The sequence below is a fragment of the Canis lupus genome, chromosome 21 (genome assembly GCF_048164855.1).
Source record: "Canis lupus baileyi chromosome 21, mCanLup2.hap1, whole genome shotgun sequence".
Classification (NCBI taxonomy): Eukaryota; Metazoa; Chordata; class Mammalia; order Carnivora; family Canidae; genus Canis; species Canis lupus.
In genome coordinates, this window is record NC_132858.1 from 3,161,320 (window position 1) to 3,179,542 (window position 18,223).

General features: G+C 55.0%; 1 protein-coding gene across 4 annotated transcripts; it reads left to right on the forward strand.

Annotated features, from left to right (window-relative positions):
* Window positions 1–226: 226 nt before the first annotated feature.
* On the forward strand, window positions 227–11,941 carry RPS6KA4 (ribosomal protein S6 kinase A4). 4 transcript variants are annotated; one of them, XM_072789710.1, is made up of 17 exons: window positions 227–381; window positions 483–554; window positions 1,260–1,478; window positions 1,571–1,686; window positions 2,250–2,357; window positions 2,487–2,663; window positions 2,752–2,855; window positions 2,956–3,106; window positions 6,003–6,167; window positions 8,290–8,421; window positions 8,601–8,734; window positions 8,817–8,910; window positions 9,465–9,638; window positions 9,724–9,918; window positions 10,267–10,426; window positions 10,632–10,795; window positions 11,058–11,941. In XM_072789710.1, exons 1-17 carry the CDS (start codon window positions 327–329, stop codon window positions 11,250–11,252), a joined length of 2,415 nt encoding a protein of 804 aa, XP_072645811.1. In that variant the 5' UTR covers window positions 227–326; the 3' UTR covers window positions 11,253–11,941. The 4 variants fall into 4 exon arrangements, with proteins under 4 accessions (XP_072645811.1, XP_072645812.1, XP_072645813.1 ...); XM_072789711.1 differs by having other exon boundaries at window positions 2,516–2,663; window positions 3,011–3,106; XM_072789712.1 differs by having other exon boundaries at window positions 228–381; window positions 2,583–2,663.
* Window positions 11,942–18,223: the final 6,282 nt, after the last annotated feature.

Consider the following 18,223-nt stretch of genomic DNA (forward strand, 5'->3'; position numbering starts at 1 on the left):
GCGGCTCGGGACGGTCCCTCCAGCGGGGCTCCAGGTCCTCCGGGCCCCAGGCCCGGCCCCCGCACGGGGTCCCCGAGCGCACAGCCCCGCGCGCCCGGGAGCCGCTGCCCTCGCCGCCCACCCGCGGCCCCGCGCGTCACGTTCCAGGCGCCTGACTCAGGCCGCGCGGGGCGGGGAGCGGGGGGCGGGGGGCGGGGGGCGGCGCCGGCGCCCGCGCCCGCCTCGGCCCCGGAGGCGGCACCAGGAAGCGCCCGCCCCGGCCGGAGCCGCCATGTAACCGGCGCCGCCCGGAGCAGAGCGGCGCGGGGCCCGGCGACCCGCACGCCATGGGGGACGAGGACGAGGACGAGGGCTGCGCTGTGGAGCTGCGGATCACCGAAGGTCGGGGGGCGGGCGGGGGGTGGCCCCGGGCGCGGGGCCGGGCGCGGCGGGGCGGGGAGGGGCATGCGCCGGCCGGGCTCACTCGCCCCCGGTGCCCACAGCCAACCTGACCGGGAACGAGGAGAAGGTGAGCGTCGAGAACTTCGAGCTGCTCAAGGTGCTGGGCACGGGAGGTGAGGACTCCGCACCCCCACAGGGCAGGTGTCCGGGGCCTGGCGCCCTGGGCCTGGCGGAGGCGCACCCGCCTGGGCCTGGGCCAGGCCTCCGGCAATGCCCCCCACCCTTTCCCGGCTCAGCCCGCCTTGGCTGCCCCGCCCTGCCGTGCCAGGGTTTGCATGCCCACTCCCGGGGACATGCCCACTCGCGCTGCTCCACATTGACTTTGCTCCTCCCTGCAAGGTCCTCCGGGATTTGCCAGCACCCTCCAGGGCTTGCAGCCCTCCCAAGTGATTTGCACACCTCCTCCCCCGTGCATATGGGAGTCTGGTCTCCTGCTTTGCTCACTCGCAGCTTTGCACACTCCCCGGCCTGGGTTTGCACATCCTTCCCCTGTCCACTTTGCACCCCCCCCCCCCCCCCCCCCCCCGCATGTGTCTGATTGCCCCAGGTTTGCCGGTGATCTGCCCCTGCCTTGCACTGCAGGCCTCCTGGAGTTGCATACCTTCCAGCCTGGTTTGCATATCTCCTCCTTGGTTTTGTTGGCCCTCCTGGGCTGTGTGCAGCTTTTCCTTAGAATGTTCTGTCAGCTTTTTGCACACTTGCCTCTCACTCCAGCTCTTTACCCCAATTTGCACACCCTCTGGGTTGGCATCACCCCCACCAGTCTGCACCATCCTTCTGCTCACAGTCTCCCCTCCGCTCACTCACTGCTCCCACAGCCTACGGGAAGGTGTTCCTGGTGCGAAAAGCAGTCGGGCATGATGCAGGGAAGCTATATGCCATGAAGGTGCTGCGCAAGGCAGCGCTGGTACAGCGTGCCAAGACGCAGGAGCACACGCGCACCGAGCGCTCCGTGCTAGAACTGGTGCGCCAGGCCCCCTTCCTGGTTACGCTGCATTACGCCTTCCAGACCGATGCCAAGCTGCACCTCATCCTGGGTAAGGGCGGGCCCCTGCCGACCTTGGGGGCCACGGAGGCGGGTGGGGCTGCTCCATCAGGGTTGCTGCCCAACCTCTGTTCCACCCCCTAGACTATGTGAACGGAGGCGAGATGTTCACCCACCTCTACCAGCGCCAGCACTTCAAAGAGGCCGAAGTGCGCGTGTATGGGGGTGAGATTGTGCTGGCCCTAGAACACCTGCACAAGGTGGGTGAGGACCTGGCCACCCGGCTGTTGCCAGGGGAACTGGGTCCGGGCCTTGTAAGGGGCTTCCAAACACAGCAGCCTTGAGCTGCGCTCTCTCAGGCTTCCTGGGGGACTGGTGGTCCTGGTGGGGACTGGAGCCACTTCCCCGGGGGGCCTCCGGAAAGGAAGGCCTTAGTGCTGCCTGGGGAGGGATCTCTTCCCCTGCTACCTCCTCAAAGGGACTTTCCTCTGACAGGGAACTCGGGGCTACCTCCTGGGGCCATGCTCACAGAACTTCCTCAAATGGAGACCTCATGCCTTGGCTCCAAGGCCTTCTTAAAATGGGGCTCTTCACATAGGTTTTCCTCCCTCTGGGGCCTTGGGGCCTGTTCCCATGGTGTCCTCCTTCCTTGCTTTTACATCTTCAATGGCTTTTTCCCATCCTGGTCCCTGTGCCCACTCCTGTACTGGAGACCCCACCTGTAGGGGGCTCCCCTTATCCTGAGTGGGGTCTTGGTGCCTGACCACCATAGCAGGTAGGGGCGTTGGGGAGGAAGGCTCAGTGCTCCTTTTGCTCTTGCCAGCTGGGTATCATCTATCGAGATCTGAAGCTGGAGAATGTGCTGCTTGACTCCGAGGGCCACATCGTACTCACAGACTTTGGGCTTAGCAAGGAGTTCCTGACGGAAGAGGTGAGCGAAGGGCAGTCTCTCTGCCTACTGCACCCCCATTCAAGCCTTCGCCTTCCTGTCCTCCTGCTCCATGCCAGGCTCTGCATTTCTTGCGGGGCAGAGGTAAACAGGTCTAGGTCCTGCCTTCAGGAGATTCCCTGTGTTCCAACCCTCACGAGTCCAGCGAGTCCTACTCCGAGCCTTGGGGACTGCTGGGTGTCCAAATGGGTCCTCTTGCCCTCCCAGAAAGAACGAACCTTCTCCTTCTGTGGCACTATCGAGTACATGGCCCCCGAAATTATCCGCAGCAAGTCGGGGCATGGCAAGGTGGGTTAGCAGGGGAGTGGGTGGGGATTGAGGGTGGGGTGAGGCGGGTGTGGCCACGGGCCCTCACTCCCTGGCTCTACCCCATCAGGCTGTGGACTGGTGGAGTCTGGGCATCCTCCTCTTCGAGCTGCTGACGGGGGCCTCGCCCTTCACCCTGGAGGGCGAGAGGAACACGCAGGCAGAGGTCTCCCGGTGAGCGGGGCTGGACAAGGATGGGGGCAGGGAGAGTGAGGGGCCTGGGCAGGGTTGGGGAGGGGGCTCGCTGCCCCTGACGCCCCCCCAATCCTCCCAGACGGATCCTGAAGTGCTCCCCTCCCTTCCCCCCCCGGATCGGGCCCGTGGCACAGGACCTGCTGCAGCGGCTACTTTGCAAGGACCCCAAGAAGCGACTGGGTGCAGGGCCCCAGGGGGCACAGGAAGTCAAGAACCACCCCTTCTTCCAGGTAAGACTCCTGACTCTTCCCCCACGTGTCTCTGCACACCCCCAGAGTGGGCTGCTGCCCTGGGTTGAGGGACACTGGAGGGATGGTCTGAGACCCACTGATTTCAACTGCTTTAGGAAAACCACCATATAGCCAGTTTTTCTCCGTCTCTCATGAAACTTAGTAGATGTGATCCTGGGGGAAAGAATTTTCCCAGGTTCATTGGCTGGCAGGGGCTTGAGGATGGCTTCCTCAGTCCCCTCACTGGGCAGGTTCAGAGAAGGGGCGTGACCTCTCCAGACTGTACAGGAAATAGTGTAGAGCTGGAGACACATTGCAGGTCAGTCCCCTCTTGGCTCACACCAGTACTAAAAGTCACACTTGCCACTCTCAGCACCCACCCAGGCATTTTGTTCTTTGTCCTCAGTACAGTCTTTGTGCCTGTGATTCAGATGGACAGTTGGTCAGTCACTGGGGTTTTCTTCACCTGTGAAGAGCACGCACAGGTTAGAGTGCAGTGCAGCGTGAATTCTGCTTCTTAGTGAGACCTCACTGGCTTGGGTGCTGTGCATGGCCAGCATTGTTGCCAGCAGGATCCTGTAATGGTGAACACCTGCTGTGTGTTGGCTCTTTGCTTGCATCATTTCATGTAACCTTTAGAACCATTTTGATGATTGCTGTCTTTCCACATGAGGAAACTGAAGTTCAGGGAGGTTAAGGAATTTGCCCAAGGTCACCCAGCCAGGAAGTGATGGAGCTCAGATCCACACCCAGGTCTGGCTGATTTGAAGCCCATGTCCTTAACTCGTGTGTTGCATTTACCTGTGGGCATTCGATTTGCCAGTTGTCTGGCATCGTAACAAAAGTGCTCATTTATGGGCACTTACCGTGGGCTGGGCACCTGGTTACCCTTGCTGTGAGTGCCATCTCCTTCTATCTTCTCACTGAGTGCCTGCCTGGAAGGTCCTTCGGAGATGCTTTCTGGGACAGGAATCTCAGTCTTCATAGTGAAGTTGTCCTTCTGTGGGGGAAGTGGCCGAGCAGTGTCAGTTTCTTGAAGTGAATTCCCTGAGCCACCCTGAGCACATGCCAGGCCCGGGGTACTGGGAATGGCTTGACCAACAGTAATACCGGAAGAGGCCCTAAGGTCTTCAGGGCCTGATACTCACAAGAAGTGTTCCCTGCAGTCCCCCTTCTCTCAAGACAGCCTCTTTGGTGATAGTAGTGCAGAGGTCCTGGTGCCAGATCCTGGGCCTTCAAGCCCAGATCAGGCCTCTTGGCTGCAAGTGACAAGAAGTCCAACTCAGAATGGTGATATCCCTGGAATAAGTTTGGCTGCTAAGAATAGAGGTCGGAGTGAACAGTGGCTTAAAGATAGAGCTGTATGTATGTATGTATGTATGTATGTATGTATTTTCTGACATAGTAGGCTTGGCAGGCCAGGGCTGCTGTGGTGTTTTCATGAATACAAGCCACTTTCTTCTTCTTCTTTTTTTTAAAGATTTTTTAATTTATTCATGAGGGACACACAGAGAGAGACAGAGACATAGGCAGAGCGAGAAGCAGGCTCCATGCAGGGATCCCAGTGCAGGACTTGATCCCAAGATCTGGGATCATACCCTGAGCTGAAGGCAGATGCTCAACCACTGAGCCACGCAGGAGTCTCTGGTCCCAGGGTTGCCTTGTGATCCAAAATGGCTGCTGAAGTGCTTGCCATTTAGGCTGTCATCTGGGCAGAAATCAGGAGCAAAAAGGAGGGGAAGGGCAAACTGGGCACGTGCCAGCTGTTCACCCTCCTCTTTTTTTTTTTTAATATTTTTATTTATTCATGAGAGAGAGAGAGAGGGAGAGAGAGGCAGAGACACAGGCAGAGGGAGAAGAAAATTGCTGTCTCTGGCAGTTCTTTCTTTCTTCCTTTCTTTTTTTTTAAAGATTTATTTATTTATTTATTTATTTATTTATTCATTCATTCATTCATTCATTCATTCATGAGAGACAGAGACAGAAAGAGAGGCAGAGACACAGGCAGAGGGAGAAGCAGGCTCCATTCAGGGAGCCCAACGTGGGATTTGATCCCAGGTCTCCAGGATCAAGCCCTGGGCCGAAGGCAGGTGCTAAACCACTGAGCCACCCAGGGATACCCTCTTTCTTTTTTTTTTTAAGATTTTATTTATTTATTCATGAGAGACACAGAGAGAGGCAGAGACCCAGGCAGAGGGAGAAACAGGTCTCCAGGATCATGCCCTGGGCTGAAGGTGGCGCTAAACCGCTGAGCTACCTGGGCTGCCCTGTTCACCCTCCTCTTGAGGTTCTTTCTCTGGATTCTCATAATTTTTGCTTGCAGGTCATCATGGGTCACACTGAAGTGCAAGGAAGTTCATAAAATAATGGTTTTTAGTTGCATACATTGCTTTCTGTAATAATATCGGGGCTATGGTACTAAGGAAGATGGGGAGTATGGAAGTTGGGGAGGCCACAAACAGGTTCTGCCACCATAGATGAAACATAAAAAAGCATGTTTTAGCTCCCGTAAGTGAAAAGTCCAAGGAAAAGTGGTCTGACCTCAGGCAAGACTGCATCCAGGTGCTGGATTTATGTTAAGAATTTCTTTCTTTGTCTCTTGGTTTTTTTGCAGGAGGTCCCTAGTGGTTCCAGGCCCATGCCCTCTCAGATTTAAGTCCAGTTGGAGGAAGAGATTTGTTTTGCATGCCAGTGCTATCAAAAGTGTGGTAGAAATAAGGATTCTCTTATCAGAGGGAGAAAAACAAGCTGGGAAGGCCGGAAAACAACTTTCCACTCAAATGCCATATAGACCCTTGCCTCACTGAGGAGCTGCCCAGTGAATGTGGCCCCCTGTGGCAGATGGGGGTTTTCATTTCCTACATTTCACTCCCAGTCTCTTATTCCATCTCTCCAGGGTCTGGATTGGGCCGCTCTGGCTGCCAGGAAAGTTCCAGCCCCATTCCGACCACAGATCCGCTCGGAGCTGGATGTAGGCAACTTTGCAGAGGAATTTACTCGGCTGGAGCCTGTATACTCACCCCCTGGCAGCCCCCCACCTGGGGACCCCCGCATCTTCCAGGTGAGTGAGAGCTCACAGAACCACAGGTGCCATGGAGACAGGATACTGCTGCCAGCCTTGGCCCAGGCTGATTCAGCAGGACTCAGCATCTCCCCTGTCCACTGGTGGGTACCTGGAGTTGTCTGGTGTACAGACTACCATGGCAGGCTATGTCTTTGAATTTCATAGTTTATCTTTAAATTTCATGTTAATTTCTCTTCCACTCCATATATCTTTATTGTTATATAAAGATATTGTTGTAACTATTCAGTTGCTTCAGTGGACAACTAGAAAGAGATGCCATGTTTATACTGTGGCTTTGTATGTCCCTTGACAAACCATTTCACATTTGTGGAAGCACAGGCCCCCTGCACTCAGTTTTAGAAGCTTAGGCCTGTTGCACAAGGCCAGACTCCTTTCCTTGGCATTCAAGGCTCTGCACAATGTGGTCCTTGCTCAGTGCCCCAGCTTCAGCGCTCACCATTATCCCACTTGGTGCTCTAGCACCTACAAACTGCTCAGAGGTTCCCAAACGCACGTCCGTGCCTTTGCACGTGCAATTCCCTCCACCTGGAGTACCTTCCCCACAGTTGCCCACCTGGCACGCTCCCCCTCACCTTTCAAGCCTCTTTGTGCAACGCTGCTCCTCTGTGAATTCTTTCCCACTGCTCTGGTTCTGGGTTGCCCTTTCCTTGTGCACCAGTCCCCTGTAGATAGCGCTTCCTTCTAAGCACTGTGTCTGGTTGTATCCTAACTGCGTTACTGAGACTGGTCTGGAAACTCCCAGAAAGTAGGGACTGTGTTTAATTTCTCTGTCCCTTTGCCCAGTATGGCCCATAGGATCTGGCCTGTAGGATCTGGCCCATAAATATGAAATAAGAACAGGCCAATATCAAATGTAGATGGGTCCATTCTCTCTGAGGCTCTCCCAATGATGGCTGTGCTGGAACAACCCTCTACCCATTATCTCGCAGTTCTTTTTTTTTTTTTTTTTTAAAGATTTGTTTATTTGCCGGGGTGGGCGGGGGGCGGGTAGGAGCAGAGGCAGAAGGAGAGAGTCTCAAGCAGACTCCACGCTGAGTGCAGAGACTGATGGGGTGCTTGATCCTATGACCCTGAGATTGTGGCCTGAGCCAAAACCAAAAAGTCTGATGCTTTACTGACTATGCCACCCAGGTACCCCCATTGTCTTGCAGTTCTGAAAAAGTTCTTTCTTGTGAATCAGTGGTTACTGTCATTCATTCATTTACTTTTTATTTAATTATTTAATTATTTTTTAAAAAAGATTTATTTTTAGAGAGACAGAGAGTGCAGGAGCCTAGGGGTGCATGGGGAGAGGGAGAGGGAGAGAGAATCTCCAGCAGACTCCCCACTGAGTGTGGAGCCTGCTGCGGGCCTTAATCCCACCACCCCAAGATCATGACCTGAACTGAAACCAAGAGTTGGACTCCCAACTGACTGAGTCACCCAGGCACCCCTCATTCATTCATTTAATGATTCAACAATATGTACTGAGTGCCTGCGGTGTGCCATTGATCTGGCCCTGGATCCTGGGGCCGGATCAATGAACCCGAATCCAAGCGTGGAGTCTTCATTTTTATGCAGTGGGTGCTGTGTTTTTAGGAGAAAACAACTTGTTAAACTTGCCCTTAGAATCCCTTGAATCGCCCCATTGTATTTCCTCAGTGCCCCCCTCCCCCTTGCAGAGGAGACCAATGTTTGGTTTGAGATGAAGGCATAAAGACCTTTTGTATTCAGTGGGTGGATTTGAATTCTCATAAACTAAGTGTGTGTGATGCCAGGCTGTGGCCCTTTCATGCATTGAATCCATCATTTTCTGGGTCACTACGTTGTGCTAGATGATGCCCTTGGCACTCGGGGTGGGGGGCAGTTTACTGTGATGAGAACTGTGGAGGCACAGACTGGTGGGGAAGCATGAACCCAAGTGATCACAGAACAAGGTAGAATGAAATGTCCACATACTTGTGTGCACCAGGATACCAAAGCTACATCCTCCGCCACCCACTAAGTCCAGGGTCTTCCCTCTGGTCCCTGCTCCTGACTGGTCGGGGCCTTCAGGGGCTCCATATGCAATCCAGTCCCTATGCCCATAAGCTCCTGACGCTGCGCCTCCACTCCATAGGGGTACTCCTTCGTGGCGCCCTCTATCCTGTTTGATCATAACAACGCGGTGATGATGACGGATGTGCTGGAAGCGTCTGGCACTGGAGACAGGCCAGGCCGGGCAGCGGTGGCCAGGAGTGCCATGATGCAGGTGGGTTGGGCCAGGGTGGGAAGTTGATTGTCGCGGTCCTGGGCTCGGGTATTACAGACCTGGCTTCACCAGGCGCCCATAGTGTGACCTCCGTGAGGTTTGGAGCCTCTCTGAGGCGGCGCGCGGCGTGGCCGCAAGGTTCCCAGGTAGGATCCCTGATGTGTCCCCTTCGCCTCCAGGACTCGCCCTTCTTCCAGCAGTACGAACTGGACCTGCGGGAGCCCGCGCTGGGCCAGGGCAGCTTCTCCGTGTGTCGCCGCTGCCGCCAGCGCCAGAGCGGCCAGGAGTTCGCGGTCAAGATCCTCAGCCGCAGGTGGGCGGGGCCTTTCAAAGCCGGGAGGAAGGGGGGAGGGGCCCGAGGGCGGCCCGGCTGACCCCCCCTGTCTCGCCCCCAGGCTGGAGGCGAACACGCAGCGAGAAGTGGCCGCCCTACGTCTTTGCCAGTCGCACCCCAACGTGGTGAAGTTGCATGACGTGCATCACGACCAGGTGACGCTTTCTAGGGCTGGGGCACAACGCGGGGACTCAGAGGGCCAGGGTGGGGGGTGTGGCGGGTGGGGAGACGGGCCGGAGGGGGGTCTAGGGCTCCGTGGGCGGGGCCTGAGGGGGGCGGGAGCCCTAGGGGGTGTGGTGGGCGGGAGGCGGGCAGGAGGAGAGGGCTAGGGTAGCGTGGGCGGGGCCTGAGGACTGGGTAGGTAGGGGCGCTAGGGGTGTGGCAGGCGGGGAGGTGGGATTTGAGCGGGAGAGTCGGAAGGCGGAGCTGAGGATGGCCAAGGTAACAGAATTTGAGGAAGGCGTGGAGGGGGCCAGGATTTAAGGTAGCAGAGGGGCGGAGGCCCAGAAGGCTGTGCAGGTAGAACCTGCCGTCGGGCCTACGGGTGGTTTTTGGGGGTGGTCTTGAGTTCTGGGCTCGAATAGCGGTAGGGACTGGACTCGGGGCGTGACCTGGCCAGTGGGTGGAGCCCGGCCGGGTCCATAGGTCACCACCAGGTCCGGGGGACCGTGATCCAGGTGGTGACCTAGGCCCACCGCTCCGCCCGCAGCTGCACACGTATCTGGTGCTGGAGCTGCTGCGGGGCGGGGAGCTGCTGGAGCACATCCGCAAGAAGCGGCACTTCAGCGAGTCCGAAGCGAGCCAGATTCTGCGCAGCCTCGTGTCGGCCGTGAGCTTCATGCACGAGGAGGCGGGCGTGGTGCATCGCGACCTCAAGCCCGAGGTGGGCGCGGGGCTTGGGCAGGGCAGCGGGGGAGGGCTGAGGCGCAGAGGGCGGGTCTCTGACTGCCGCCCCGCTGCCCTCACAGAACATTCTGTACGCCGATGACACGCCCGGAGCCCCCGTGAAGATCATCGACTTTGGGTTTGCGCGGCTGCGCCCGCAGAGCCCCGCGGGGCCCATGCAGACGCCCTGCTTCACGCTGCAGTACGCAGCTCCCGAGCTGTTGGCGCAGCAGGGCTACGACGAATCCTGCGACCTCTGGAGCCTCGGCGTCATTCTGGTATGAGACGGGGTCCTCTGGAGGATTCGGGGTGCCTCCAGCGTGGGGTTAGAGGGCTTCCTGGTGCTGGCCAGCAGGGACGCCCCCGAGGTAGAGGACAGAGATCATCTTCCTGGGGGTGGCAGGATTCTGAGACTGGGTTTACAAGTCGTCCTAATATAGAGGCACAGTTGCTCAGATGCCCGGGTCAGGGCACCCGAGTATTAGGGCTTGGAAGTCAGGGTTCAACATCACGCATGGGCCTGGTGGAGAGGGTGAATGGTTCTGTGGGTGGGCTCAGTCAGGCTCTTGGACTCTCTTGCTTGGCCCTACAGCCTGGACCCGTCTCTCTTTTCCTTACCTCTGCAGTACATGATGCTGTCGGGGCAGGTCCCCTTCCAGGGGGCCTCAGGCCAGGGCGGGCAGAGCCAGGCGGCAGAGATAATGTGCAAGATCCGTGAGGGCCGCTTCTCCCTTGATGGGGAAGCCTGGCAAGGCGTGTCTGAGGAGGCTAAGGAGCTGGTCCGAGGTGCGAAGCAGGGGTGGGGGGGTGAGGGGTGTCACAGGTCATGGTTGGGGGGGGGCGGCCATGGGGTCATGATGAGGCACGGATCGCCAGTGGGTGAGATGTTTGGTCTCGGGACTGATAGGGGAGGAGAGTGGGGGTCGCGATCTCTCCGGGGCGCAGCCTCCGCACGCTGCCCCTTCTCAACCCTTCCCTGTCCTGCCTCCAGGGCTCCTGACGGTGGACCCGGCCAAGAGGCTGAAACTTGAGGGGCTGCGAGGCAGCTCGTGGCTGCAGGACGGCAGCGCGCGTTCCTCGCCCCCGCTCCGGACCCCCGACGTGCTGGAGTCCTCCGGGCCGGCGGTGCGCTCCGGGCTCAACGCCACCTTCATGGTGAGGGGCGGGGCCTGCGGGAGGCAGGGGTGGGGCGGGGGCTGGAGGGGTGGGGCCTCGGGGCCACGCCCCCAGCCCAGAAGGGGGAGGTGAAGCGAGTCCTGGCCCCGGGGGGATAGGCACCCTGAGCCTTGGGGAGGTCGGGAGCCAACGTGCCGTCGGCCTTGACCTAGTGGGATGGGGCCAAGCCTAGCCTCTTCCTCTTCTGGAAGTCGAGGCCCGGCCGGTGGTGGGGGGACCCTCACCTCCTCCTCTCTGCCAGGCCTTCAACCGGGGCAAGCGCGAGGGCTTCTTCCTGAAGAGCGTGGAGAACGCGCCACTGGCCAAGCGCCGGAAACAGAAGCTGCGGAGCGCCGCCACCTCCCGCCGCGTCTCCCCCGCGCCCTCCGCCCAGGGCAGGGCCCCCGCCGCCAAGGGAGCCCCTAGACGAGCGAACGGCCCCCTGCCGCCCTCCTAGCCCCCGCCACAGTGACCCCTCCTTCCCCCATAGGGGCTGTGACCTGGGAGCCTCCGGTATCGGCTCCGCCCCATCCCCAGGGATCGCCCTTCCCTCCCCCTCCCCCACCCCACTCCCAGACAGAGCAGAAGTATTTTTATAAGCAGAGAATTTTTTATGTCTTACCAGATAGAGTTAGAGATGCAGGGAGGGAGGGGCCTCTGCCAAGACACTGCTCCATCTGGCCCAAGGCACTCCCCCAGGGGCTGCTCCAGCCGGGAGGGGAAGGGCTCCTTCTCCCATTTCTTCTTCGCACTGAGTTGCCACTGGGAGAAACTGGGACCTCTCCCCTACTCTCCCCTGAGGCCCTGCCCTTGGGAGGGGGCACCCCTCCCGCTGTCACTTTATGGACTGTCTGTGCAATTATGTCCACCAAAGACCTGTGTTGGGGGGTTCAAGGAGAGGCCCTGGGGGACCCCTGAAGCATCTCTGCCTCACTTTATGTCACCTGCTTCTTCCCTGTTAGGGCTAAGGAAGGATGTAGGCGACCCTTTAAAGGGGAGGCCCCTTCCCTTCCTCCCCCCAGCCTCCCTTGGCATAGCTACCCCTGGCTGGGGGCAGGGCCTCAAGGGTCTGGGCTGGGCATCCACGGTCACTGCCTCAGCCCAAAGGCTGTGCCTTTGACTTTAAAATAAAAGTCCATCCAGTGCTGTGTGTGGCATCTGTGTGTGTGGGGGTGCAGAGGTCTTGGGGCAAAACAAATTTCCAGCCAAGAGGGTTTAGGGCCTCTGAGAAGAGGGACAGGACAGACCCTTCTGGGTAGGACCATACCCTTTGTCCTTGACTTTTGGCCCCAGCACCCAGCAGCAGGAGGGCCCACCAACCATCTTGGTTGTGTACTTGGACAACTCTGCCAGGTATCCTTTGGGATTCTCTTGGTTATAAGCAATAGAAGACCTAACCTGGACTTACCTGAGTGGGATTTTTAGGCTCTTACATGGTGCGGGGTAGACTCAGGCAAGGCCTGATCTGGACACAAACCTATGATCAGGACACAGCTTCTCAGTCTGACCCTCTTTTTTTTAAGGTTTTTTTTTTTTTTTTTAAGATTTTATTTATTTGTTCACGAGAGACACAGAGAGAGAGATAGAGGCAGAGACACGGGCAGAGGAAGAAGCAGGCTCCATGCAGGGAGCCCGACGCGGGACTCGATCCCAGGTCTCCAGGATCACACCCTGGGCTGAAGGCGGCGCTAAACCGCCGAGCCACCAGGGCCGCCACCCTTAAGGTTTTATTTATTCATGAGAGACACAGAGAGAAAGAGAGGCAGAGACACAGGCAGAGGGAAAGGCAGGCTCCCTGTGGGGAGCCCGGTGTGGGACTTGATCCCAGGATCCTGGGGTCACGACCTGAGCTGAAGGTAGATGCTTAACCACTGAGCCACCCAGGTGCCCCTCGATTTGAGCTTTTTATTCTGTTTTGGTGTTGCAGTCTGGAGGATTTTCCTTTTGGTTCCAGGATGGCTGCTGGGTGCTCCAGCGGCTACAGACTGAAATAGGGTGATAAACAGTCTTTGTTTTTAGCATTCCCTAGGGGAATCCCAAGATGTTGGATCCACTTAGGTCGTGTGTCCTCAATGCACCAGTCACTGTGGCCAGGGATGCAGGGTGCTGCTCCCTTTAGATCCAGTTCATGGATTCCCCTCCGGCAACTCAACTCGCTGGGTGAGGAGGAGCAGGAGGAGGGGTAGGCCCTTAGAGAGAGGTCAGTTGGATAGAGCTTGGTGCCTGTCTGTGAACAAATGAGTGAGGGGAGCAGCCCATATTCATGGCCCTCACAGCCATCTCACACTTTCCAGGGGAGTGGGAGACACCCTGCTGTGTCATCCCTGCTAGGTGGCTGTGGCCCAGCATCTTTGTGGGCACCCCAGGTCAGAGCTTTTTTTTTTTTTTTTTTTTTTTTTTTTTAAGATTTTATTTATTCATGAGAGACACAGAGAGAGAGAGAGAGACAGAGACATAGGCAGAGGGAAAAGCAGGCTCCATGCAGGGAGCCCGATGCAGGACTCAATCCTGGGACTCCGGGATCATGCCCTGAGCCAAAGGCAGACACTCAACTGCTCAGCCACCCTGGCATTGAGCTATTTGAATAGTGCAGAGAAGTCTACCCCAGGGTTGCCTAGACATTACCACTCTAGGTGTCTCTGGGCCTTCTCTTCCCATATTATCCTGTAGGGTCATCTCCTGGTGGGCCTTCCCATCCCATTCTGAGGGGAAGGTTTGCCCCTTGGCAAACATGACCCTAGAGATACTGAGGTCAGGGCAAAGGCGGGCAGGCCCCCAGGGGCAGGTGGGGTGCCATGGGTGTGGATTAAGGGCTGTTGGGTGGTGTTGGCCGTTGGGTGGGACATCCAACTGTGTCCCATCCTGAGGGTCTGAGGAGAGAAATGCCTAGGAGAAGGTCCCCAGGAGAAGAGGAGATGGGGAAAGCATCTGGAATTATGAGTCCTCTGTTACTGACTGCGGCATGAACAGCTCACACAACAGCCCCAGGCTTCCCTATTTTTTTTTTTTTAAGATTTAATTTATTCATGAGAGACACGGAGAGAGAGAGAGAGGGAGAGGGAGAGGGAGAAGCAGGCTCCATGCAGGGAGCCCGACGTGCGCTTCGATCCTGGGTCTCCAGGATCACACCCTGGGTGGAAGGCAGGCACTAAACCGCCGAGCCACCCAGGGATCCCCCTATTTTTTAAAAAAGGGGGTCACACAACTGTTAAGATGAACTTGCAAGGGCACCTGGTTAGCTCAGTGGTTGGGTGTCTGCCTTTGGCTTGGGTTATGATCCCAGGATCCTGGGATTGAGTCCTGCATTGGGCTCCTGGCAGGGAGCCTGCTTCTCCCTCTGCCTGTGTCTCTGCCTCTCTCTCTCTCTGTGTTTCTCATGAATAAATAAATAAAATCTTAAAAAAAATAAAAAGATGAACTTGCAAATGAACAGATGTGACATTGTGGTCATTCAGTCGTGAAGTATTTACTGAGATTGACTGAGGCCTTCCGATGCACTGGGACAGGTCCTGAGCACTGTACGTGGGTTATCTCCCTGACTCCTCACAACTAGTTTATGAGAAAAGCATCAATTTAGTTTCAGGGATGAGAAAGATGAACCTCAGTGATGGTCAGCACCTGCTCAAGGTCACTCAGCTAGAAGTGCATTTGATCCCGATGGTCCGATTCCAGAATTCCTTCAAGCCCAGGAGTTCCACTGTAAAGAAGGGCTTTAATTTTACCTCAATGCTGGATGTTGCAATTTGTTGAAAACTTTGTTTTTATTATAAATGATGCTGAAACAAACACATTTGTACACAAATCTGGGCATTTAAAAATAGTTTTCTTGAGATATAATTCATATAATGTATTATTCCCCCATTTCAGAGTACACAATTCAGTGATTTTTTTAGTATATTCAGAGTCGCACAGCCATGACCGCTAATTTTAGAACACTTCTCACCTCCCTAGGAAACTCTACCCATTGGCAGTCATGCCCCATTGCCCCTCAAGTCTCCAGCCCTGGGCGACCACTCATCTGAGTCCTGTCTCAATAGGTTTGCGGGCAGACTTTGATATACATTTTGAAATATACTTTCAAATAACCCTTCATAAGTATTGTACTGGCATATAGTCTTGGAATTAGGACATGAAAATGTCCCCTTTCATTACACTCCCTGAACATTATCATTTAAAAACCTTTGCTAATTTGCTGGCTAAAAGTCTCTCCAGTCTCCTTACCCTTTTATCCTATGGTGACTCACCCTAAGAAAGAGACCTTCTTGGCCTCATTTTGTGGGTGAAGGAATTGAAGCTCAGAGGATGGGCTTAGAGGGGAGGCCGGTTGGGGGTGGAGAGGGTTGGGGCTCAGACGAGTGAGCCAGTCTTGATCTGAATCCTGTCTCTACCTTGTGTGGTTGGGATGCCTGACCACTCATCGAGGGAGACAGCTGTGACTTGGGTGGTAGGTTGGGCAGGTGTGAACCAGCAGAATGGGAAGGGAGCGGGTGGCCACAGGCCAGAGGCAAGTGATCAGAATCTGCTGTCTGGGAGTCTGCTTTGGCCTCTGACCAGGTCAGCCTTATGAGGATATGGAATCAGGAGAACAGAGGGGGCTCATCCTTCTACATTGGATCTATCCCACTCTTTTTTTTTTTAATTTAAAGATTGTATGTATTTATTTAAAGATCTTATTCATTTATTCATGAGAGATACAGAGAGAGAGGCAGAGATACAGGCAGAGGGAGAAGCAGGCTCCACGCAGGGAGCCCGATGCGGGACCGATCCCAGGTTTCCAGGATCAGGCCCCAGGCCGAAGGCGGCGCCAAACCGCTGAGCCACCTGGGCTGCCCCCCTTCCAGTTCTTATGTAGTCTTCTGTGGGCATATTTCATATTTCATATTTAGTCAAACTAAATTAGTCAAACTAATTAATTAGTCAAACTAATATATATATATATATATATATATACACATGATCAAGGAAAGTTCACCTTCGTTGAATGTTAATTTTAGAAAAAAATCAGGAAATACAAGAAGGCAAAAATGAAAGACTATTGGTGGCAGTACTCATAGATAATCTTGTTAGTTAACATTTTGATTCATTCACACACAGATTTTTCTTTATATTTTTTATTTTTATTTATTTTTATTTTTTAAAAGATTTATTTATTTATGATAGAGAGAGAGAGAGAGAGGCAGAGACACAGGCAGAGGGAGAAGCAGGCTCCATGCTGGGAGCCCGACGTGGGACTCGATCCCGGGACTCCAGGATCGCGCCCTGGGCCAAAGGCAGGCGCTAAATCGCTGAGCCACCCAGGGATCCCCTATTTTTATTTTTTAAAGATTTTATTTTTAAGTAATCTCCACACCCAACATGGGGCTCAAACCCATGACATCGAGATCAAGGGTTGCAGGCTCCACAGACTGAGCTGGCCAGCCGCCCCTACATTTTTCTTTATTGATAGAGATTTTCAATGGATATAGCATCAAAATGTAAATAAGTTATTATAACCTGTTTTAAATAGATTTTACTACCTATGCCAATAATTACATTAAAAAATTGGAGGGGGAGGTGCCTGGCTAGTTCAGTTGGTGAAGCATGTGACTCTTGATCTATGGGTTGTGAGTTCAAGCTCCACCTTGGGTCTGGAGATTACTTAAAAATGAAATCTTAAAAACAATTTGGGGGTATATTATGATTTATTTAGATTGTTCTCTATTGTTGGCTACTTGGGCCGTTTTCAATTTCTTACTATTTTAAACAGTGCTGCAATGAACATCCTTGTGCCTACATTCTAGCTCACCTGTCCAAATATTTCCTTAGGATACGTTTCCTAGAGGTGAATTAATGTGTTAGAGGATGTGCTCATGCATGCACATTTTGAAGGCTTTCAGTATATATGATCATATTGCCCTTCAGAAAGATCCTCTTATTTTATATGACTTGCAGCATGGGCAAGATCCAAAGATACGCTGTCTCCTTGAAAATGAAACGATGCATCTCAGTAGCCCTGTGTGCCTCGCCCGGCTGTCCACATTTATGCTGGCAGAGGTCCTGGAGGTTGCCAAGGGGGCTCCTCCTTCCCCTGCCTGGAGTCTGGCTGGGCTGTGATGGTGAGGGGCATGTGGCCCATGAGCAGGGTGATGGGAAGCCCCTTCCTCTCTCTCTTCCATGCCAGTCTGTGTGGAGAATGTGGAGAGTGGGCCCCATGGAGTACCAGGGAGGTGGCATGCAGTGAGGGCAGGTGAAGTGCTGGTGGGAACACCTGAGAACCAAGTGGCCTTGTGGTTGTGACAATCCACTGGGGCCCAGGTCTGCTTTGCTTCTCGAGTGAAGTGGGGATAGAGCAGTACCCACCTGGGACAACTGGAGGGTGTCCAGTAGGGCAGTGACAAGGTGCTCGGCACACCCTGAGCTTTTCACAGATGAAACTTAAATTGAAAAAGAGAGAAGAGAGAGAGAGAGAGAGAGAGAGAGAACCCAGGGAAAATCAGAATCGGTTCAGGCATGCTATCGACAGGGACTCATGTCCAGGCAAGACATCAGGAATGTTCTGCTCATCCTTGAGCGATTCATAACTCCCTGCCTGGCAGCCTGCAGGGACCCCCTCTGGCTGTGCCTAAGCTGACGATATTGTCACCTCCAGGTGGTGTGAGGCCCAGATGGCCACCCCTCCCCTGCTGCTTCCCCCACTGAGGTGGGAGTCATCTATCCAATTTCCTCACTCGATGTGGTGTCAGCAGCTTGAGAACAAACCGACCAGCTGGGAGTGGGTGGAGGTGGGAATACACCCTCATGCGTGTGAGTACACGAATGTGTGAGCATGTGGGCATGTGTGTGAGTACAGGAGAGTGTGAGTGTGTGAGAGCACACGAGAGTGTGAGGGTACAAGTGTGAGGATGTGTGAGAGTGTATGAGTGTGTTAGTGTGAGTGTGAGGATGTGTATGCCCCAAGCTTGTGGATGTGTGTAAGTGTGTCAGCAGAGACATTTGAGTGTGTATGTATTGTGTGTCATGAATGTGTGAGTGTGCAGGTGTGTGAGTTTGTGTGTGCGAGCAAAGTATGCGTGTTGTGAGTGTGAGTACATGTGAGTGAGAGCATGCATCTATGGATGTGTGTGTGCGTGTGCTCATGTGGGCGCTCTCACTGGACACTCTGAGGGAGGCACAGAGCCCCGGGTAAAAGCTCTGCAGCAAGTACTTTATTCTTTGCTTGTTCCTCCTGGCTGCGCCTTCCTCCCCGTGGGGATTTGTGGGATTCACATGGGACCAGGCAGGATGGACTCTGGGACTGGGTGGGACCAGGCAGGCTGCAGTGAGCTGGAAGGTGGAGCGGGGCTCTGAGCTCAGCCCCTGGGAGCCTCCCTGCTGGAGAACAAAGCCCTCTCCACCAAGTCTTAGCTGGGTCACTGACAGCAAATTACTGAGCTTCTCTGTGCCTCAGTA